Source organism: Gopherus flavomarginatus, chromosome 11 (assembly GCF_025201925.1).
Source record: "Gopherus flavomarginatus isolate rGopFla2 chromosome 11, rGopFla2.mat.asm, whole genome shotgun sequence".
Taxonomy (NCBI): Eukaryota; Metazoa; Chordata; order Testudines; family Testudinidae; genus Gopherus; species Gopherus flavomarginatus.
The window spans coordinates 3,348,396-3,372,812 of record NC_066627.1 but is presented as its reverse complement, the minus strand read 5'-3'; the positions used below and the strand labels follow the sequence as shown (position 1 = coordinate 3,372,812).

At 48.4% G+C, this 24,417-nt stretch overlaps 1 gene segment (V, D, J or C); it reads right to left on the bottom strand.

Moving 5' to 3' along the window:
• The window catches only part of LOC127031857 (immunoglobulin delta heavy chain-like), a 413,673-nt gene that overhangs the window by 85,134 nt on the left and 304,122 nt on the right, over positions 1 to 24,417 (bottom strand). Inside the window, 8 exon segments of the C gene segment in view lie at positions 6,257 to 7,444; positions 7,701 to 7,870; positions 9,433 to 9,759; positions 10,414 to 10,713; positions 12,357 to 12,662; positions 17,971 to 18,285; positions 19,493 to 19,813; positions 20,123 to 20,449. Coding sequence covers positions 7,436 to 7,444; positions 7,701 to 7,870; positions 9,433 to 9,759; positions 10,414 to 10,713; positions 12,357 to 12,662; positions 17,971 to 18,285; positions 19,493 to 19,813; positions 20,123 to 20,449 — 2,075 coding nt within the window.

Sequence of the window (24,417 nt, the reverse complement as noted above, 5' to 3'; positions counted from 1 at the left end):
CCAGAAGCAGAATCGGCTTAGACAGCCGTGTCTCCCCAGGGAGTTGGTATGTGGCACCCGCTGGGCAGTGGTCTTTCCCTGAGGCGGTTTGACAAGGCCGGTGTCTCTGTCTGGAAGTTGAGCTCCAGCTCAACGCAGAGATCCTGGCAGGACACAGGCATGACAGGGCCAAGTCCATGGCCCGGGCTACACAGCAGGACAGGCTAGATGGTCCCACAGGACCCTTCTGGCCTTGCTCTTCCAGCATAGGATGCTGCCCGTGAGCCCAACGCCAAGTCCAATGGCACCGGCTGAACCCCTCTGCTCTCTGTGTCCCACAGGTGCAGGGTGTGCCTGGCTCCAGGCTCCTAGGAGGTGTACAGCATTGCTTCATCCTCTTCATTCCCTCCCTCCATTGTCAGCCCTCCCAGGCTCCTGCCCTTTCTCCGGACTCCTGGAGGGACCATGTTCCACAGCAACTCAGAGGGTGCCACAACGGCCACTGAAGGGTCTGAGCTCTGCAGAGCCCAGAGCAGGGAGGGCAGAGTCCTTCCCCGGATGTCCCCAAGGGACAGCCCACACTGGAGCCTGAACTCAGCCCCATTCCCCTCAACCCTCCACTCCCGTCCCATGGCAAGGACCGGATTTCCTTGTGTGTGGGAGTGTGTGTGTGTGTTTGCAGGTCTGTAGTGTCCTGAGGGCTGGTCAACCTGGACTCTGTCAAGGGAGAAGAGTCTCTCATTTGCTCTGTTGTTTAATGTGCAACTTATATGGGAATTGAGTGTTTGATCCAAAATAAAATGGATTAAAAAATTGGTTGCTGCATTAGAGGATGGTTTTGTGCGATTTAACCTATAAGAACACTACTCACTGTATCTTCCAGTCCCCTGTTATCCATCCATCCATCCATCCATCCATCCATCCAGTCCTCCCCACATTTATCTAGCTAATCGCCCTCTCTGTTAGGTGTCATCATACTGTAGAAGCCAAGATATTCTGAATGAGTTGAAAGTTGGAGACCTGACTAATTGTCATAAATCCTTGGGCACTTGCCCCCGAGAACTTGAGTACCTCCCCAGTTGGATCATAGCCTGGTTAATTCTCCCTCTTTAAAGTCCCCCTTTGCTCTGACCGTTGGTGGGGTGGCGGATTCTTTTATCTTCGTCCCGTGACCTCAGGATTTTCACTGAGCTGTTCTCAGTCAGTTCTGCAACTCACCCTCCCTAGGGGCGCCCGTTCTGTGGGGCGGGGAAAGTTGGTCCAGTTTACAGAGATGGACATCTGCAAACACTGCTGCCTAAAGTCACACTCCTCGTTCCCCTGCCTGGAAGTGACCTGATCCCCAGAGGTGCTAGTTACCCCTCAGTGCCAATGTTAGACTCTGGATACTCTGGAAATCGAATTTAGGGAGAAATCTGAGCTGCGTGTGTGTTGAAATCACTGTCAGCCTCGTTCAACTGAGCCATTATTTCTCCTCGTTATTGATAAGCACCAGGCCGGGGAAGAGCTACTGGTGCTAAAGGACAAGAACCAGTGGGTATGAAATGGCCAGGAATAATCTGAGTCTAGAAAGGAGAAGAAGGTTTCTAACCATCACAGGAAGGGGTTCAGGAACCATCTTCACCTAGGAGGAGAGGGGGGCAAAAGTTTTAGGATCTTGCTTAATAAGTTTATGACCCCAGAGGTCCCTTCCAGTCCTGTGTATCTCAAAGGGAATCCCATGGAAATCCCATTGAAAGAGCCCATAGAGTCCATTAAATGTCCAGTTTATTTCTTGATGTTCCCCTGCTTAGACATCCCAAGTCCTGAGCTTGCATTCACCCTCTTAGCTTCAGCAGCATTCTGCGAGCTGATGTTCAGTTGTTCATCTGCCGTGAGCCCTCGAGTCATTCTCAGAGCATGAGCAAATAGGTTAATTTCAGGGAAGGTTAAATTTACTCTCCGTTTCCTCTTGTATCATGCTCTGAAGGTCTTTGTGGTTATGCCAAGAACCGTTCTCCAATTTAGCCTGACTGAGAACATCTGTGTCCTGTTTATCAAAACAGCTGGCAGCAGATGTTTCCCCTTTGAGACATTCTGGGGTAGAAGACTGGCATGGCTAGGGGCAGATTTGATTTGCGAGGCTCAGAATGGAAAGGCCATTGATGACTAAGTTAAAAAATACAGCCATTGTGGGCTTGGTGGAGAAAAACAAAGTGAACAACATGCTGTAAATTATTCAAACCCTTGGCTCTGCTAACTAGCAGCTGCCATCCAAGTGTTGTTAATTTTCACAGACCCCCCCAAACCCCCACTGAGGGGTAGGTAACCATTATTATAACCATTGGGGAAACTGAGGCACCGGGTTCCCCAACAATGACTCAGTAGTAAAGACAGGAACAGAACCCAGGAGTCCTGACACCCAGTATCCCCACTCTAAGCCACTAGATGCTACTCCCCTCCTTGAGGTGGGAATAGAACTCAGGAGTCCTGACTCCTGGGCCCCTCTGCTCTAACCCACCAGACCCCACTCCCAAGCCTAGCCCATCTTCAAGAAATGGACAAACCATTCTCCACTCTATGATATCACCTTGGCTAATGGCTTCCTAGCTGAGCACTTGGGGAGGGATTTTTAAAGGGGTTTAAAAGCGTGATGTGCCCAAATCCTTTTGACTGACAATATACGTTTTGTGCCTATCTCACAGTGACCTGTTGGAAACCCCAGTTTTCATTTTAAACTAGACTCAGGTGGAGAAAGCCTTGGGGTCAGTCCTGCCCTGGGTGGAGATGGAACAGAGAGGACTTGAGGGAGCTTTTTTGAATCTACTGAGGTTAGCTCTTGGGTGATACACTAAACAACAACCTTGAGCTGGACGACTGGACTAGATGGGGTCTTTATAAACACTAGTTTCTGAGATTTCCCAGTAGACAAACCTAAGACCAGGTCAAGAGAAATGCAAAGGAAATAAAGACAGGGGGTGTCATATAAATTTAAGGAGCAGGGTCAACTTTTCCATTTAGAGCCTCTAAAGATGGACATCTTAATGCATATTAAAGCCTTTAAAGAAGTGGCTTGATTTTCAGAAGTTCTGCGTAAACCCAGATCCTACTGTCTCCTTACTCCCAAAAGTCAATCCATTTGGCTTTAGAGGGGAAAATGAGAGTTGGGCTCTTGACTTACATTCATGGCTCTGAAATTTTTTAAAATTAGCCTTAGTGTTTTAAAGATTAGCTGATGATTTTCAGAAGGGACTGATGGTAACATTTTCAAAAATGCCTAAGGCCCAGATTTGGAAAAGCATTCGGTTGCCTAAAGACGCAGATAGGTGCCGAGTGGGATGGGAAGAGACTTCTATGGTCATCAAATTTAGTCACCTGAAATGACAGGCAACCCCATCATATAATCCCATTCATAAATGTATCAAGCTCCATCTCAAAACTAGTTATGGTGTTTCCCCCCCACTACTTCTGGTGGGAGGTGGTTCCAAAACCTCCATTTTTAGATGGTTCCCAAGCTTCTAATTTCCTCAACTTACTCATGGGAAATTTACCATTTGTTCTTGTGCTTTGACTTCAAGAGCTTCCCTCCAGGGTGTTCGCTTACCTGATATACATACACAGAGCAGTCAAACCCCCATTCAGTCTGGGTTTTGCTAGGCTAAACAAGCCCAGCTCTTCCAGTCTCCTCTTATAAAACCGGTCTTCCATTCCCCTAATCATCCTCGCAGCCCTTCTATGCGTCTGTTCCAACCTGAATTCATCCCAGTGTAGAGAGTAGGAAAAACTTTCTAACTAAGGCCGAGGGACTTACTGGCCACTGCTTCCAGCAGCCCCCATTGGCCCAGAGCAGCGATCCGTGGCCAGTGGGAGCTGTGATCGGCCGGACCTGCGGATGGGGCAGGTAAACACACTGGCCTGGCCCACCAGGGGCTTTCCCTACACAGCGGCGACCCCTGCTCTAGGTGTGTAATTTTCAAAAGTGCCTGAGCAGGTTAATCACTTAACGCTCTGTGAAGCCAAAATCGGTGGGATTTAAGTTCTAAATAGCTATGTTCCTTTTGAAAATGGGACTTAGGTGCTTTAGAAAATTTTGCCCAGAAAGGATCAGTGACTTGTCTAAAAGTCATACATAGAGTCTGCAGAACTAAACTTAGATCTTCTAGATCTTCATACATGCAGGCCACAGAACTGAACCTAGATCTTAATCAGATGACCAACCCTCCTCTCAACTAGGTGACTTTTTCTTCATCACTTTTTAGATAAAAATCAGAACCTTCGTTGATGTCACCAACTCTCAGAGACAGTAGCCTGAAGAAAAATTGCCAGCAAAACAGAAAGAAATTGGATTTTATGGAAAACAAAATTTTATTTAGACGCCAAAGCATGATGGATGTTCCAGCTAGACAGCACAACTCAAAACAATTGGTGGTGAGTTGGCTCAGAACATGTTACTGTGCGGATTAATGCAATACCATGTGATAGACTGGACTAAAATCAAGATGCAGTGTGATCCAATGGAATCTAGTGTGATATAATGTGATACAAGGTCCTTTGATAGAGTGAAACAGTGAACTTTTGGCAGCAGCACACGACTGGTAAAACAATACAAGGCATAGGAACGTAGGCCTAGAGAGACTTCTCAGGTCATCAAGTTCAATCCTGTGCTGTCGGGAACAGCTCCATCATACAGTTCTTATCCTAAACCATGCAGCGCACTGCACTATGACCCAATGAAATGGCTAACCACAATGCAATGCTGGGCAATGGCTCATTATCACCAGTGCTGGGCAAATTTTTTTTCAGGTGAAACTTCTTTCATTGAAAAATGCAGATTTGGGTTGACTGAAACATAACAAATTCATGTCATTTCTAGCAAATTGTTTAAATCAAAACAAAAACCTTAAAAAAACCCCAAATGTTGAAATTTTCATTTTGAAATTTTTGAAATGAAATGTTTCAATTGTTTGGCTTGAGATGACTTTGAGTTTCAGAATTTCCTTCAATGTTATTTTTAAAATGTTAAAAACATTTTAAAAAATACCCCCTGAAATTGGAACAAAGTGTTTTATTTCAAGCTGAACAAATTATTTTGTTTCACCTGAAACGATAGTTTTTAATTTTTAATTTGCCAGAAATTCTGAAAAATGTTGGTTCAGGTCCCCCCCAAATGATTTCTTTTTAAATTCAGACTGGCCAGTGAACCCCCAAATCAGTTATTCACACAGCTCCACTCACAAGGCAAGTCAGTGCAACACAATGCCATGCAAAGGCTCGCTGCAATGTGAACAAATGCAATACAAAGCAGGGACCTTCACATGGTCACAGAACTTTCTGGAATTCAAACTGGACTTTCTCCTTTTTGTGCTGCTTGGCTGTTTGCGCCAACCTTCTCCTTTCCTCCCCCACCTACTCCTTACCTTGACTCCACCTCACACCTGCCTCTCTTCTCCCCTGCACTATCCCCCTCACCTCCCGTCCTTTCAACCTCCCTGCACTTGTCTGTCATTTAGCTGATCCCCTCCTAATTAAACCCACCTTAAAAAGATCGCGGCACTAACGTGTCATTTGCCACCATCGTACCATTCACTGTGCTGGCGCCTTCTACCCCTTCCCTCACCTTACGTCTGTCTGTTGAGACTATAAACTGTTTCAGGCAGGGAACGGCTGCTACTCTGTGTTTGTGCAGCCCCTGGCACAATGGGACCCCATCCTTGGTTGGTCCTACAGAAAACCATAATAAACATGATTAATAATAATAAATGTAAGACAAATACATCTTCAGCAATTGAGATTTAGGTTAGATGTTAGGAAAAAACTTTCTAGCTACCAGGGTCATTGTATTCTGGAATAGGCTTCCAAGGGAGATAGTGGTATCCCCGTCATTGAAGGTTTTGAAAAACAGGATGGACAAACACCTCTCAACGATAGTCTAGATGTACTTGGTCCTGCCTCAGCCCAGGGGCTGGACTTGATGACTTCTCGAGGTCCCTTCCAAGCCTACATTTCTATGTTTCTATAGCACTTGACAGCACAACACAGTATAAACTGGTGCACCACCAGGCAATGCAACAGGGTAGCATGAAAGAACACCATGTGCAAGCAATGCAGTATAATGCAATAAGGCATGATGCCATGCTACAATGCAGCACTATGCAGTCCCTGGCAATGCAATGCAAATTCAGGAAAGCCAATGCAAAGCAAAACAATGCAGGCTGTTGCAATGCAATAGAAAATAATGCAGGTGCATGTAAATCAATACAATGTTATAACACGTCGTTTGTACAAGAAGCCCCAAGACCTCAGAATATATGGCAATTACAGTAGCATGGGATGTGGGGCATTAAAGATTGTGAGAGTAACTGGCATGAGGGAAACAGCTTAGAATTTAGTCATGAGAGATCTGGGTTTGGAGTTGGCCTCAGACTGGAAAAGTGAAGAGTGGAGTTTGGCTACGTATGTATTGGAAGATGTATGGGTTAGGTTCTTGTCAGGTTGGGTTGTGATTTTGTTGGGGGAGTAGCCGTGACCCTCCTAGGGATGGGTAAGGAATGCATTTGGATTGGATTCTTTCAGCATTGAGTGGGAGAATTTACTGAGGAAAAGCATTAGTTTGGAGTCTTGTAGGGTTGGGGCTTTGTTAGAAGAAACAGCATGGAGTTGGGTTCTTGTGGGGTTACGTGGGGAACTTGAGGGGTCAATACCATTGGGTTAGGATCTTGTTGGGTATAGTGGGGACCTCCTGGGGGGAATGGCATTAGGCTGGGTTCCAGTGGGGTGCAGTGGGTGATCTGCAGCATTAGGTTCGGCTCTCAGGGGGTTGAGTGGAGAAACAGAACGAGGATGAATTCTTGCGAGGTTGGATAGCATGGAGTGGCTGTGAGCTGGCTTTTTCTGGATGCAGATTGTTGCAACTGCCTCCATCTCTGTTCTAGGACTGGGGGTATGTGCGTATTACCCCAGGAGGTCCCAGGGTCCTTGGCAACCTTGAATGGAGTGGGGTTTGTTTCCCACCTTAGAAGCCCTGTGAAAGATGGTGGTGTGTATTGGGTCCCCAATCGTGACCCCCTAAGACTCTCAGGAGGGGTAGTACAGAATAAGATTTAGCAGCACAGAGGGGAGCTCAGGTAATTTTTTGAGGGGTTAGGGAGCTGATATGGTAAGGCTGAGAGAAAGAACAGAGAACTATCAAAAGAATCTTTTTGGGAGACGTCTTTACCCACTTTCTCTCCCTTAGCATGGAGTATGCATAGTTCTTGGCCTTCATAAAATGGGCGGGAACAGTGAAGGCCTTTCTTTGATGTTCTTTCTTCATGTGTCTCTGGAAGTAATGGGAGATCACCATGGCCAGATGATCTACCCTGTAGGTCAGGCCAGCCGCCATGGATAGGCAGGGAAATGGAAGTGGGCAAAAGAACTGCAAACAGAGGGGCAGATTGGATCCCATCCCTTCTTCTTCACTGTGTGGAGAAAGTGGTGCCTATTTCACCTGTGAAAACAGAGAGAGAGGGAGATATAAATAGGTAGATAAATAGATAGAGGGGGTATATGGGGATAAATAGATAGAGAGAGAGAGGAGATGTCTGGGGATAGATAGATAGATAGATAAATAGATAGATAGAGGGGGTGTATAGGGATAGACAGAGAGACAGACATTGTAGGCGGGTAGATGGATTGGTAGCTCTTTCTCAGCCAGCCCAGGTTCACCCATCCTCTCCTAGTTCAGGCCCAAGCCCCCTTTTCACCTTGATGAAGGTGACGAATCCGCTGTAGAAGAGCGTGATGAGGAAGAGGGCGATGAAGGTGGAGACCGTGGTCCACACGCATTGGGCATCGTCCAACTCACTGTAGTCATCCATGCTGTCGTCTCGGATGGTGCAGGGGTTGATGCCCAGGACGGAGCAGTGCCAGGACTCTGCCGAAAGACAGGAGGTGCCAGGGTCATTGAGGGATGGGGATATGACTGATAGGGAGGGACTCATTCAGTGCCACCTCTCCAATGCTAATGCTTCCATTAGGGCTCCTGTGTTAAGAGTAGCACAAGATGAGGGTCTCTCCCCTTCCCCATGTAGAGGTGACTCTGCAGACCCCAGATACCTCTAGGGAATAGGGTGTATCCCCCTGGGAAGATGATTCCACAGCTTCAGAGATTTCCCCAATTGGTTCTAGCGAATGTTCCCAACCTCTGTTCATTATTCCACCCTCCCCCAACTTTACTGTCCTCTACTTATAAGTCTCCCATCAAGGCAGTATACAAGACTTCATGGGTGAATGATGGGATGCCAGGTTAGATGGACCAGTTGCCTGCTCTGATATAATAACTGCTGCCTATCTAGAGTCTAAATGAGTATATCTATCTATCTATTCCCGTAGATTCTATGACCAGAAGGACCCATTATGATAATCTAACCTGACCTCCTGCATCACTCTTGTGTGTGAGTGCCTCACAACTATTCCTTGATGTAGGAATTCTAGACACATGGAGAATGCCGACATGCCGAAGCCCCTGCAGCTTCTAATGGCTTTGAATGGAGCTGCAAACTTCTGAAACCCAGTCCATAAATAACTTGCCCAATGTCCCAAAGGCAACGCTGTGGCAGAGAGAGGAAAAGAACCCAGGAGTCCCAGCCCAATGACTTTACCACAAGCAAATCCTTCTTCCTTTAGTTATCCCATTAGTGTGGGATTTTCAAACTTTTCTAATGTCCTTGGATGTCCAATCCTCATAATGAATGGTAATTGGGTATTCATATATCCAAGACATCTTTGAAAATCTGCTTAACAATAAGGGCTAGGGTCTTAAATATAATTAGGTGCTTAAAGAAATAGATTCATTTCAGATGGAGTTAGCTGCCTACTCACCTAGACCCGGGTTCTCAAAGGTCTTTGAAATCAGTGGGAGTTAGGCACTGAAATACCTTTGAAAATCTGGTCCTGAGAGTAGGCAGTGGTGTAGTGGTAAACACCGAAATGAGTAAACTAACCTAACCTAAACTCCATATTCCCCAAGTGAGAAGGGAGTAAACTCAGTTTACCTGGGTTTGCCCTTGACTAGGCTATTGATGATAGGTGTGTATAGTGTAACTGACACAACATGGCCTCAGTTTGTGACAGGCACCTCTAGACATTTCAATAATAATAATAATAATAATAATAATAATAATAATAATAATAAATTCCTCTCCATCCTTTTGCATCATGTCCTCCAGATACTTGCAGGAGAAGAGGTAGGAGACCACAGATAAGAGCAAAATTCCCCATAGGTGTAGTTGGGTTATTGCTTTAATAGGCTTGTGGAATGTACACAAAGAAGGCAGGTGAATGATGTCTTCATCTGGACTGAGTCAAAGGAAACACACATAGGGAACAAGCAGAGGCCAGATTGGAAGGCGTAGGGGGCAGCCAACAGAGGAATCTTTAGGTTGAGGTGCAGAGTGGATTTTGGGGCACGAATGAAGCAGCTAAGGTGAGTTTTACCAGTATGAACATTGACACTTCTTGCTATAATCCCTTCAGAGGAGAGGTGGGCGACTAGACAGCTGTAGGAAGTCCCCAGAATCCATCTGCTCCTGGACACCTCAAGCTTGCTGATCACTGAGCACTGCTGGCTGTTATGGTCACAGTTGTGGTTCTCGTCATCGGCCAGGATGTCGACCTCCGTCTGGGCTGTCTTCTCCTGCCACCAGACGGAGACCTCACCAGGGTAGAAGTCTTTGACGGCGCAGTGAAGAGTGAGGTTTTGGTTGCTGCAGATTTCCTCTGAGGATGGGGACAGAAGGTAGATGGTTGGAGCCTTCAAGGAACCTGCAGCATTGGAGGAGTGTGGTGGGGAGAGAGAGCACAAGAACGGCATAATTGAATATAAAGTATCATGGGTCAACAAAGTCATTCAAGGTGACTTTGATTCCAAGGCACTAAGAAAGTGCTTACCAGATAAGGGGATCAATTCAAGGCTAATTTAGCATCCATTATTGGATGATAGCACTCCTTCTCTCTCCTGTTCACCCATATCTATCTATCTATCTATCTATCTATCTATCTATCTATCTATCTATCTATCTATCTATCTATCTATCTATCTATCTATCTATCTAATATTGGCACCCATCACTGCAGTATCTGAGGCCTGGATGCACAAAGGAACTTAGGAATTACAATGTTTAAGCCTACAGTCTATCTCTATCTAGTTCCTTATCACCAACCCTAAACCTACAATCCATTCCCCAGCAGGCGCAGGGCTCTCCCTGACAGTCCATCCCCATCTTGCCCTCTAAAATTAGCCCTAACCTTAAAATCTATTCCTAGCTAGTGTCCTAACTTTAACCCTAACCCTACAGTCCATCCCAGCTAAGTGAACGTTCCCATGGGCTAGTCTCCTGTGTGACTTTGGATAGCTCCAGTTAATCCAGGGTCCTTCTGGGATGGTCAGGACAGAGGACCTTTCCCCTAAGTCCTCACCATTCTTTGGGCTGATGCCCAGCACATTCTCTGCCAGGTCACTCTTGATCTGGCATCTGACGGTCTCGGTGGAGTTCCATTCACTCAGGTTGACCTGCAGCCAACTTTGCAGCCAGGTGCTGCCGTTGAGTTGCTCCATCCTCACGGCTCCCAGGTCCGCCAGCTCACCGTCCATTGTCCAGTTGATACTGGCATTGGCCAGGGAGGTCTTGCACATCACAGAAGCTGACTCATTGATGAAAAGCTCTTTCAAAGATGGGGGCTGGATGTAGGCAGATGGCAATGCTGGTTCCCGGCAGCCTGTGGAGTCAATCATCGAGGACGTGGTCACACATAACGCTACCTGTCCAGTCACTGGGGGATTTTCGGATTATGGGTTCTTAAAGTTTAGAGCCTAGGGAATGTCTTTCTGAGCTGCTCAGCTTCTGCTGGGCTTTTATGTCACACATTCATAGATTCATAGATATAAGGCCAGAAGGGACCACTGTGATCATCTAGTCTGACCTCTGGCATAACACTGGCCAGAGAACTTCCCTGAGCTACTCTCTGCATGAACTAGAGTAGATCATTTCGAAAAACATCCTGTTTTGATCTAAAAATTGCCAGTCATGGAGAATCCATATCCTATGGGTAACTTTTTCCGATGCTTAATTACTCACAATGTGCACCTTATTTCCAGTCTGAATTTGTCTAGCTTCAACTTCCAGCCATTTTGATTTTGCTCTACCTTTGTCTACTAAATTTAGAGCCCTTTATTATCAATTTTTTCCATCTGTAGCTATTTATGAATTGTGATTAAGTCACCCATTAATAGGGCCCTACAAAATTCATGGCCGTGAAAAATACATCTCAGCCCATGAAATCTGGTCTCCCCGTGAAATCTGGTCTTTTGTGTACTTTTACCTATACTATACTATAGGGTAAAAGTATAGAAAAGTACATAGTGCTTCTCAAACTAGGGATCCTGACCCAAAAGGGACTGCAAAGCTATTGTAGGGGGGTTGAGGTATTGCCACTCTTACTTCGGCCTTGCCTTTAGAGCTGGGCGTCTGGACAGCTGCTTTCTGGCTGCCCAGCTCTGAAGGAAGGGCAGAAGCAATCCTGTGAACGCTTCTTGGGTTGGGACCCCAAGTTTGAGAAATGCTCACTTAAGGGCTTTACGTGGTTATGTTTTGCTGTTTTTAAATACATATTCATCCTTTGTTACAACAGCATGAAATTTAAGGTTTAAATATTTGAAACCTCAAAATTTAAGATTTTAAAAATTATATGACGGTGAAATTTACAAAGATGGACTGAATTTGGTAGAGCCCTACCCATTAACCTTCTCTTGTCAAGATAAATAGAATAAACATCACTAATTCTTTAATCATTCTTGTGGTCTTCTCTGAAACTGAGAAGTGAAGGCTGATCATTGAGAATTGACTTTGATATCCAACAACTAATAGCTAAGAACTGATAGATGATAACTGAGAATGGACTTTTAATACTTGGCAATTCATAACTAAGAATTGATAAATGATGACTGAGAATTAATTTTCATCAATTCAATGATTGATAATTGAGAATCGACTTTTGGTAAGTGAGACCTGACATAAGAGTACTGACGGATGATAATTGCAAGATGACTACTGATGCTGGACAATTCATGACTGAGAACTGACAAACAATCTTTGCCGATGACATGCATATGGAGAAATTAGGGGAATATTCCTAGACCTAAAGGAAGAAATGAGACGAAAGTTGCAAAAAGGGGCAGCCTTCATGAACATGAGTCTGGGCATTGTTGAGAAGGGGATAATGACAGGAAGCTGTGGCCAGAGAAAAGACACCCAAGAAGGAGGAAGAGATTTTGGACACACAACTTCCATAAATGTCACCTCAATCCCCTAGGGAGCATGGACTGTCTCAGCCTGTGGAGCTAAGTCCTGCTCAGTGCTTACCAGTAGAGTGCAGCACCGTCTTCAGGATCATCTTAGTGGAGCTATGGGTCACAGTGCAGGTGTAGGGCTTCAGCGTGCTCCTCTCAGCCGCTCTGAACACCAGCTGACAGCTCTGCTGGAACCTCCCATCGCCCAGGGCCGTCGGAGAGGAGGGAAAGCTGCAGCTGAGCTGCTGATTGTTGACAGTCCATTGCATGTCTAGGTGCTTTGGGTAGAAGCCAGTGGCAAAGCAGGTCAGATTCTCATGCCCACCTATGTCTGGTGTGTGGAAGACTGTGACTGTTGGGGGAGATGGCTCCAGGAAATCTGAAACAAAGGGGTGGCTTTTTGTTGCAATTTAATTCATGCAGAAGCATGGGGAGGAGGATGCTGAAGGTGTTGGGGAAGCTAGAAAGCTGAAGAGAAGGTAAGCTCTAGTTACACCTAGAAATGTGAGTGTTGTTTTGAAGGAAAAGGCCAGGATGGTGAAGGATTTAGCTTCAGTGGAAATATCTAACCACCAAGCTCTTCAGATGCAAACGCTGAAAGTGCAGACCATGCCGCCCTATGGCTTTGGTTGATTATCATAATAATGTGGTGATACTTAGGTTGCAATACAAATGCTCCATAGTCACACCCAATTGCATCATGTCATGTTGTAATGCAAATGCTGAGTCGTGACACAATGGTATCATGCTATGATGCAATGCAAACCATGGGTGGTGGCAAGAGAACTGTCTCAGGTCATGCTACAATGCAGATGCTGCTATGCAAATAGGTCATGCCAAGGCGTGATGCAAACACTATGTCATGAAGCAACTGCATGGTGTTGAGTTGCTGTGCCAACACACATAAGTAAACCGTGACACAATTTTTCCATCATATTGTATCAAGGGGCAGTGCAAATGCTGAATCAAGGGGCATTCATGCCATGCTGCGATGCAGTACAAACACTGTTCTATGATACAACTGCATCATGTTGAGATGCAGCATCAGTGCATCCTGGCTCTTCTTTATTTTGTCACAGCCAGATGTCAACATTTCACAACACAGCATCAAGACAACAGGTCATGGCATCATGAATAACCACGGTCATGACAGAACACTGTCAGGTTACAGCAAAACATTAACAAAAGTATAATCCTAGCAGGCCAAAATATCAGCATCTCTTGAGAAGACATCATACAACAAAGAAAAATCAACATATCACTATAGTGCAGTATACAATAAATCACCAGAAATTACCACCAAGTCGTGGTGAGACACCATCCCATGATGAAAAGACATCACAACTCATGTCTATGTATCACTACATAATGAAAAAATAGCAATGTCATGACAAAATATCATGAAGTGACAAAGTAAGATCTAACTGTGACATAATAACAACACGTCATGACAAAGTGTGTCCTGATAATGTGTCACGTTTCCATGCAGCATAAAGCATGCCATGCTGGTGTGCAATTACTCTGTGCCATAAAGCCACCATGTCGCAACACAGCTACATCACATAGCAACACCACAATGCAGGGGTGTGACGCTAGACATCACCATATCATGACGAGAAATCACTAGATCACAATACTGCACCCTCATATCCCTCCACAGTATCATCAGACTGAGATAAAAGTCATTATTGAATTGTTTCTTCTAGTTGATTTCCCCAGAGGGGGCACCCAATCCTAGTTTTAGAAAGCCTGAGAAATGGGTTCTCCCTTCCCTTAGGGAAAATGGTTCCACAGACTTGCAGAGCACACCAACTCTTCCACTGCTAGGGAATTCTTTCTGGCATCTAGACTCACCTAACAGTCCTGCTGGTGCAGTGCATAGATGGCAAGAAATCATGCCCTATCATGCAGGTATATACAACCCCACTTTCCCACTGAGACCCTGGGTTTTTCAGGTAGCTTTGGGAATTCCTCTCTTCAGCCACTGAGGGCAGAGTAATGTATCCAGAGGGCTCGATGCTGTGGTTGTCCCTTTTCCATTCGATGAGCAATTCGGATGGGAAGAAACCAGAGACCTCTCAGGTAAGCCATACCTCAGCATTGGGGCTGGGTCGCACCGGCGATGGGAGAAGGAGGGATACAGAAGGAGCCTTGGCTATGCTGGCACCTGTATGGAGGGGAAGCGCAATGTGAATTTATCAAGAGTGACTTGAAACCCTGAAGTCAATGGAGTTGGGGAATTGGATATGGACATCTCCCCTCTAGGTGGCTCTGATCAGCCCCAGGGCAGGGAATTGGCTGGCTCAGGGGTAGGGAATGAGACATGGGGTCTTTCCCCTCTTGGGGATCCCATCTCTGATCCAGATCCAAGTAGGGGACATTAGATGGCTTATTTGCCAGCTCTGTACTAGAGAGTGCTGTGCTACAGGATTTGGGGTGTTGGACTCTCTCTCGCTGTCCTTTCCTATTGGTTGTCATCTACGTATCTGTTCTTCCTCTTCTCTGTTTATCTCCATAAACATCCATCCATCCACCCATCCATGACTGCATCTCTCTCTCTCTGGGCCTTATGGTACCAGACCCCTTCCTGAAGGTGGCTGTATTTCAGTAAGGAGTGGGAGGTGTCCCTGTCCCTACCCCCTATAAAGCATTGGGCAAAGTCACTGATTATTGTTTGAGTCTCTTCTCCTTCTCTCACCCCTGAGCTTCTGGATGGTCTTCTCCATGCCCTGGAACAGCGAGCAGGGATGAGTCACACTACAGAGAATGCTGCTCCCAGAGGCCCAGGTTTCCCTGGGGATGGCTAGGTGGCTCAGGAGACTCTGGGTATGGTTGCTGTGTTTTTTGGCTTCTCCCACGGTGCACTGGCAGTCCAGATGGCACTGTCCAGCTCCCTGGTGAGTTTTGCTTGGCCCAGCTCATAGCCCACTGCCAGGCAAGTCAGGAGGGCTTTGCCTCGAGTGAGCAAGGCTTGCAGGGATGGCTTGAGGAGCTACAGGTTGGGCAGGGGGATGCTCCCCTGACAGGCTGGAGTGGAGAAGAAAGGTAGATATGTCTTTCAGATGGTGTGGCAGTGGGGAGAGGCTGCAGGGAGGGATGGGATGGGATAGAGGTTGAGGAAGCTGCTCGGGGTAGGGTGAGGGGTGCAGAGCAGAAGCAGGGCAGCATCAGGGGGACAGGGATGCCAGGGGGAGAAGTGAGGGGTTTGTGGAGCAGGGAAAGGTAGACCAGGCCCGATCCAGATGGGGTAAGGGGTGCAAAGTGGGAAGGGATGGGGGGATCAGGGTGGAGAGCAGAAGGGGCTGCAGAGATGAGGGAGTGGGGGAGCAAGAAGGGGAAATGGGGTCAGGGAGTGGAGGGGGAGTAGGTAGGGGGAAGGCAAGGGGCCAAGGGAGCATTAGGGGAGCTGACTCACCTGCACACTTGCTGATAGTACTGAGCTGGGGGCTACCGGTCCAAGGGTGGGTCACATGGCAGCTGTACTCCCCCGGCTCGTCCCACTCTGCCTGGGACATCGTCAGGTCGCTGAAGGAGCTGAATCTTCCATCTTTCCCCTGGAGGAGTCTGAGCTGGGTGCCCTCTCTCTCCTTCCCACCTGCCTGCCAGGTCAGCTGCAGGCCCCCAGGGTAGTAGCCGCTGGTGGAACAGAGCAAGGTGACAGTGTCACTTGCTCCTGGGCTTGGGCAGGGGGGCAGGATGTGAAGTGTCACTGTGGGGGCACTGGGGAGCAACCAGGCTTCAGGGAGAAACAGAGTCACAAGGGGGTGCTGACAGAAACCCTCCAGAATCATTGATCTGTCTGTCTGTCCATCTCTCTAGCTATCTACCCCCACACAGCTCATCTCTCTCTTTCTCTCCATCCATCCATCCATTCATCCAATGACTCCCATCCCCTTCTACTCCAGAAAAGATTAGAATTGCCATACTGGAATGAACCCATTAGCGTGTTTAGTTTGGTATCCGAGCCTCGCTGCCATATGTGTAAGACTATGTGGATATGTAGCACAACACCCCAACATCCCATCCATGATTGGTCCGTCCGTTCCTGTATCATCTCTCCCTGATGCTCTGAATAAGCCAGTTGGTACATTTAGGCCTTTATCACATTGCCAGGAAAATAAATATTGCTGCTACAGTAGATCATTCTATAGTTCACCTTTGCTGATGGTCTTCTTGGTCACCTTTTGCTCTGGCTCTGTATGCTGCTCCTCAGGAGTGTAACTTGTCTCTTCCCATTTGTCCATAGTTGTTTCAAAGTGGTGGCTAGCTCTGTATGGACCATCCTCCATCCTTCACTCACTTGCAAGGTGTGGTTTTCCTTGCCACTTGATTGTCACTCCTTTGGGCCTGTAGTCATACGCAATACACTTCAATGTCACAATTTTCTTCTCCAGGTCTATGGACTGCAGGAGTTCAACCGTGGGTCTTTGTAGATTGGTCGAGGCTGCAAAGAAACCAGAGCATAATCTGATAGCAGCCAGGCTGCTCAAAAGGGAAAATCAAGTAGATATATATAGACAAAGTAGGAAAGGGCTGACTTACCTGCATGGAGTGACAGCAGTCCCTCAGGAGGGTTTGCGACAGAAAAGAAGGGGTTGTCTTCATGAGGCAACATGCAGGAGCATCAAGGAAAGTGGGCAAGAGAGAAACTCACGCAGGTTCCTGGAGTGGCACAGTCACCAACAAATCCAAAATGTGCACGGGTGTGTGGACCTACTGAGTTGAATGGAAGCGTCTCCATTCAGTTGTGTGGGGCATTTGGAGTTGCTGCCTTTGAAGTGCAGCATCGAGGCTGAAGTCTGCTCTATCGAACGTTGTTGAGATTAGCATTGTAAATTAGATGCTGCAGGAGTTGAGATTCCACCTTCACATGGATGCCCAAGCCCCACAGTGGGGCAATGGAGCTGAGGGGTTTCTTTCCTGTGCTTGCATGCACTCATCAGCTTCTGAATCTGATACAGAATCTGCCCCATTCCAGCTCACATTTCCCTTGAGCACAGATTTTAATTGGGTGTCTGTCATGGCTGCAGATCCATGAAGGCATTTCCAATATGCCAACAACAAATTGGAGGAATAATAAGGGACCATAAGGACAAAATTGTGAATCTTCCACCATGAGAATCCATGTCTAACTGTGAAGCAAACAACTCCTAGGGGGATCCATGGTTAAGAAGGAAAGAAATTTTTCTGTGAACCACCTCCCAGCCATGAAAGACCTCTGTGAACTTTCCCCAAGAGCAAGAGTGTCCATCCCAATGTCTTGGGCAAATCACAGCCCAATGAGATTACATTCTGCTCCTGCCCTGAAATTCCCTCTTGGAATTAGGACAGTTTTCCTGCACTTCCTTTACTGGTGATGGGGTCTGTGAGGCTGTGGAATCAACTACTCACGGGGTGAGTTGGGATTCCCATTGCTTGGGGAATTTCAGACTGGATAATGCCTTGGAGGAAAAGGGAAATTTCCTGCACTGGAGTGGAGGGGACATTCCCTACCCAGCTCGGGTTGCAATAAATCATGCAGTTCTTGGTTTCACCAAATATGGCACCATAATGGAGATAGAAATCCTTCATTGCCACCCTCCTCACCAGGGCTCACATGGAGTCATGCAGCTGTTCATGCCATTGGTTGGGGTAAGAAAGTGAGTGGACATCCCCAAATTAACACCTGCCCCTGAGAATCCACTTACCGAGGGACACCTTTTCCACAACCTTCTTGGGCTCTTCCATGGCTGGGTGATGCACCACGCAGGTGTAATTTACTGCTCCTACACTTTTGTCAACCTTCAGGATGCTGTAGGCAGAGAAAGTGCCACTTCCTGACACAGGGCCATTATTGTAACTCGACTTGAGTTCTGGGGAGTTGTTCTTCAACCATGAGATGCTGATCTCTTCTGGGTAAAAGCCACTAGCTTCACAGATGAGAGTCAAGGAGACTCTATTCCCGGAGATGTCTTCGTGGTAGGCTCGGGAGATGGTGACTGAGGGCTCCTTCTTCCTGATGCCTAAATGAAAAGGAAGAGGGGTAAGAGAAGAATAAGACTTGCTTTGGATGTCTAAGTTAAGGACTTAGCTCCAGCAGCTATCACTGTGTGAAGGGGCCAGGGAGGGTTGTTCAGGGTATGTGTGAAGCTAGACCAGGCAAAATAAAAACCCAACCACTGAGCATCATCTCCCTTGAAGCTCAAAGAGCCTGGACCTTCACCCAAACATTCAAATGAAGTCCTGAGCTTTCCCCTCATCCTTAAATGGAAACAACTTAACATCATCTCTTCTTGGTCTGCATCACCGTCATCATATTCATCTTCTTTACCACCATTGTCTTCATAATCACTTCCTTCCTCTTTATCTTCATCTTCTCCAGCATTATAACGTTCTTTCTCTTTTTTTCCTTCAACATCTTAATTTCCTTCTTCATTGTTATTGACATCATCTTCATCATCCTCCCAATCTTTATCCTCAGCTTGGTTTTTCAGTAATGGAAATAGACACAGGGCTTTGAGCTATTTCTGCATCCCAATCCTGAACCCTCACCCCAAACCTTGAACACACTATCGCTTCTTCACCCCAAGTCTCCACCATGCATCATCATAACATTGGGTCACCAACCCAATTTCTCACTCCGATGGAGCGTCTTCCCTCCTTCAAACACTCACAGCAAAATTCAACACAATTGAGATTTTCAAAGGCTGGCTAAGGGATTTGAGACCTTGGGTATTTCAATGGGATTTGGGCATTTAACTTCACTGGACACTCTGAGAGATTCTCACCAGAAACATCCCTGAAAGGCCAGATGGCGGTCGACAAACACCAGCGTGATTTCCAGAGGTAAGAAGTACATATGCACATCAGATCAGAGTCACAAATAGGACACTGAGTCCCTAACAGGCCACATCCCTGTTTCCCAGGGAGATGAGGGAAAGAAATTCTTGGAGGAGCTGGAATTCAGTGATAAGAAGACAGTGAGTACTGGGAAAACCTCTCACTGGATATTAATGGTGATCCCCTGAATGAGAGATTCACAGGGGAAATATTAATTACGGCTGAAATACAGTCCTGTGCTGAGGGCCTAGGCTCTGCTAAAGTCCTATTTGGGGGATTAACTGGGACATAAAGGCTGCTTAGGACGTGTGTGGGGTGAGTTTCACCCTCTAATTCCAATTCACAGTGACTGGAGTTTGCCTTTCCCTTTGAGATGCCAAGGCTCCTCACCTGTATTGCTCATGGTTATGTCCTGCGTTAGTTCTCCAGAACAAGGTGTGGTCACTTCGCAGGTAAATTGGGTGCCTTGTCCCCATTCTGCCAGCGACACAGGGTGAGAACTGACCAGGCTGGTGGTCCCGTTGCTGTTCCTCTTGGGGGGTTCTGTCTTCGCCACAGAGCTGACTTGCCCATCCACTTTCCATGCGATTCTGCTGGCTGCTAAGTCATAGCCCAGAACTAGACAGGTAACATGACCAGAATTTTTGATGACATCTTCATAGGAGGGTTTGGTTAAGTAGATGGTTGGGTCAAGTGAGCTTCTGAGGCAGGCTGAGAAATGCAAAGAGATGTCATTGACCAGTTCAAATAATGTGGAAAGGCAGAAAAAGATGATTGAAATCTAATTTAATCTAATCTATCCCTCCATCTCCAGCAGAACACTCCTAGTGTCCCTCCCATCCAGCCAGCCCTGGTATCTCTTTCTCTTCCCATCCACCTACAGCACCAGTTTCTCTATGGCACTCCTATGTCTCCCATCACATTGGGGTCTAGGTGAAGTCTCACCTACCCTTAGGCAGGGCTGGTTTCTCAGTAACTCTCCACCCCACCTCCCCGCCATGCACGGGCCCAGCCCCTCACCCAAGCACTTGCTGGTGTTGTGCAAGGACAGCTCTGCTCCCACTGCTGGGTGGGTCACTTGGCAGGTGTAGACGTCCCCCTTCTCCCAGCTCTGCTTGGTGACGTTCATGCGGCTCTGCCCCATGTAGAAGCCATCTGTGCCCATTGCAAAGGAAAAGGCTGGGGTGGGGGGGCTGCTCTCCTTTCCATTCACCAGCCATTTCACGTTGGCTTGGTCGGGTTTGAAGCTCAGGAGGAGGCAAACCAGCTCCAGCTGGCTCTCTGTGGAGCTCTCCTCGCAGGTGGGCACCAGGAGGTGAACCTCGGGTGGCTTTGTCAAACCACACCCTGAGAGCAGAGAGAGGGGAAAACACAGTCCAGTGTTACTCTCTGTAGATCCCCAGCTCCCTTCCAGAGAGAAGGATAACTCTACAGTCCTCCCAGCACGAGTAACACCAGCCTTGTTGTGGTACGTTTACACTGAGTACTTTAATCAGCCTCCAGGACTGAGATTTTTCACAGCCATGTAAGGGATTAAAACAAATGGGAACAGGGCTCTTAAATCATCTAGGCAAATATTAAAAGCCTCCAGGCATTCTTCCTGCACGTGCTGCATGGAGTGTGTTCTCCCTGATAAACAGCTGGAACAAAGCTGGAACTTGAGCTGTGTTTGTTTATTTGAACATGTTTCCCTCAATTAATGTCCCCTATTTCAGGGGGACCGTGGCGCTGTACAGCATGACATGGCATCAGAAGAAAACCTGGGAGAGGACTGACTGTGTCTGACTATGGACAAAGGGTCAAATCTTCAGCTGATGTAAGTCAGCTCAGTGCCACTGACTTCAGAGGAGATCAGTTGATTTACACCCGTTGAAGTTCGGACCCCAGAATGCCTAGGGTTGTGGCTCTGGGCTTGTATCCATTTCAAAAGATGCCTCAGAACAGCCAGAGTGCAAGGAACACACCCAGCTCCATGATAAATGTGTACCAGTGCTAGCTCGGAAGGGGGTATAGCCCCTTTAAGGCCAGTGGTTCCTGGGAATTGTAGTCCCATGGGGCTGCTTGCTGCTGTCTATATCAGGGAAAGCTTCTGGCTCAGTGCTGAGGAAAGCGCCTGAGGGGGAATCTCTAGATGTGGACAGGCAGGAGGCCTAGGAACCATGCAGGGAAGGTGGCCTAGTGGGAAAGAGGGGAGCTCCCCATGCAGCTGGCTGAACTCTGGGGGCTCTGGTGGCCGGGACCCTGGGCTCAGAGTTGCACTGGTTTTGCTTTGAGGCTTTGGACTTTGGATGCAGCGAATGGGCTTTGTTCTGCCTCCCCCAGTGGGAGGCGGTTGGGTTGGATTTGGGTGAGGGTGAGGGCGAAAGGCAGTGAGCCAAAGATTTCCCCTGTACAGAGGGGCCAGCATGCGGCTTAAGTGCCATTTCAGCCCAGCTGCGGGTCTCAGATTTCCCAGGTGCCTAAGGGATTCGCATGCCAAGTTCCCATGGGAACCAGGTGCCTAAATCCTTTAGGCAGGACTGAAAGATCCCCCCCTTAGTGGAACGTAGGTCTCTGCCCCAGGCGCCTTTCACCCTAAGGTTTCCCTCGTTCAGGGGTCGATGGAGGGGGCGCTGGGGGCAGGAGATCTGCAGTGACAAAGCACCAGGGCTCAGTGTGTTTCAACACTGGGCCAAACTTTCCCCAGACTTTCAGGCTGAGGTTTTTCCAAAGGCGCCTACGGGATGTGGATTAAGATTCACTGGCTCCCAGACCCTTTAGGCGCTTTGAAAAGCTCAGCCTGGCTGTCCCACCCTCCCCTGCCGCGTGTCTTACACTCCTGAGGGAACTTCTTCGACTCGGTCGTTGCTGTCCCTTGATGTGTCACATCGCACTGGTAGGTGTCGCCCTGTCGGGGCCTGGCAGGGATGATCAGCAGGCTGCTCTGGGTGAAGCGCTCGTTGCTCACTGTCACCTCTGGGAAAGTTGTGACCCCCTGGGTCACTTTGCCCGAATTCCACTTGATCTCCACTGGTGATGGGGAATAGCCCGTTACGAGGCAGGCCAAGCTTGTGTCCGGGGGAGCATTGCCAGTCTTGGTGCAGCAGGGAACCAGGGGGAAGACGGAGGGGGGTTTGGGGTTCGCTGGAAAAATAAAGAGAATACAAGAGAAACCATCAAAAAGGGGGAAGAGGACTCAGGTTCTGTTCCCAGCTGCTGTGGACCTTGAGCCTGTCACTGACCTTCTCTCTGCCTTTAACTTCCCATTGTGCAGTGGTGTCCTAGCGACGGGCGAAAAACACGAGAAATGGGATTCTGACCTCGGCCGTTCCAGTGTAAACCTGGAGCAACTGCACTGGAATAGCTCTGCTTTGTGCGAGTGATACTGAGTGGAGACTCTGGTCCTTTGCAAGGTTGAAATATTCCCCAAGCACCTCTCAACCTGAGTCCAGCCCATCTCAGCTCTCCGGTTTGAAGTGAGCATCATTACCCTCATTGAACAGATGGGGAAACTGAGGCATGGAGAGGTGACGTGGCTTCCCCAAGGTGACAGAGGGAGTCTGTGGGAGATCTGGGAATTGAAGCCAGTTCCCCGAGTCCCTTCCTGTATTTTATAACTAGGGCCCTACCAAATTCACAGTCCATTTTGCTCAATTTCATGGGCATAGGATTTTAAAAATCGTCATTTTCATGATTTCAGCAATTTAAATCTGAAATTTCACGGTGTTGTCATTGTAGGGGTCTTGACTCAAAAAGGAGTTGGGGGTGTGTGTGTGTCACAAGGTTATTGTGGGGGGGGGTTGCGGTGCTGCTACCCTGACTTCTTTGCAGTTGCTGACGGTGGTGCTGCGGTCAGAGCTGGGCAGCTGGAGAGCGGTCGCTGTTGCCAGGAGCCCTGCTCTGAAGGCAGCGCCGCTGCCAGCAGCAGCACAGACGTAAGAGTGGCCTGGTGTGGCATTGCACCTGTGCACCTGGCCAACCGTCGCCGCCCTCCGGCCGCCCAGCTCTGAAGGCAGCACAGACATAAGGGTGGCCCGGAATGGCACTGCACATGTGCACCTGGCCAACCGTCGCCGCCCTCCGGCCGCCCAGCTCTGAAGGGAGCACAGACGTAAGCGTGGCCCGGAATGGCACTGCACATGTGCACCTGGCCAACCGTCGCCGCCCTCCGGCCACCAAGCTCTGAAGGCAGCTCTGAAGTAAGGTTGGCAATACCATAACCGGACCCGCCGACAGTAATTCCAGGCCCCAGGGCAGAACAGTCAATGGGCCCCTAGAAGGAGATGGCCGAGGTTCACACCACGCACACACAAGCCGTGCCCACATAGACATGGTCCGGTGCGCTCTTCCAGCATGGCCAGGGCTTCCACACACTCGTCCGGCTGCCGTCGCTGCCGCCGGTACCACCCCGCATGTGCCCGGGAGCCCTGCGGCCCACCTGGTGATTTAAAAGGGCCTGGGGCTTGGGGGACGGGGACCTGCATATGAAAGTTCAGTTAATAAAGTGAAGTGATAGTTCCGCACCACCAGCCTCCATGGGCAGCAAGGAGCCATTTGGGGAGGTATTTTAAGAGGGCACGTGAGGGGCATGGAGCAGGAACGCTCCCCAGCAGCAGGGGTAGGCAGGTGACTAGCAGCTAGTGGCTGGGGGGAGCTGCACTGGGCAGCTGTGGGAGGCAGCAGCTCGGGGCGGGTAACCTGGGGCTGGGCAGTCTCTATTTGCTGCCATTTTGCCTTCCTGGGCCATGCCGGGCCTTGTTGCTGGCAGAGAACGGCCAGCCGCGTCTCAGGGATGCACCCACCAACCCCCTTCCCGTTTGGGGAATGACTCAGGGTAACCGTTTCCCACCTGACAAAGGACACTTTGCTGCAGGTCAAACGCATGGGAAAATATCCCAAACCTGAGGCGATTTTTAATTGACATGGATGAATTAGAGAGAAAATGGGGCACAATCTGAGGTGGAGACGAGAGAAAGGGTCACTGACATGAGAGGAAAGGAGAGAAACCGGCCTGGATTTTATACCCATCAGTGACAATCAGGGAGAAATGGAGGAGAATTTTCTGCCTCTTGGAGAGAGAAGTGGCCAAATAGGGGATTTCATTACCCCTCCCCTCCCCCTAGCACCAGCTTGGCTGCCCCTGGGCGTCCCTGGCTGCACAGAGATAGTTCAACCCCCCCACCATTTCACACTGTCTTTCCCCTCCCCTCGTCCCTTTCTGATCCCTCGCCCCCAGGCTCCGCCCTCTCTCTGTGCTGCCCCGGGGCAGAGCCTGCCCCAGCCAAAGGCAGCATGAGGGCAGCGGCTCCATCACTGTCCCGGCCCTGCCCAGGCGC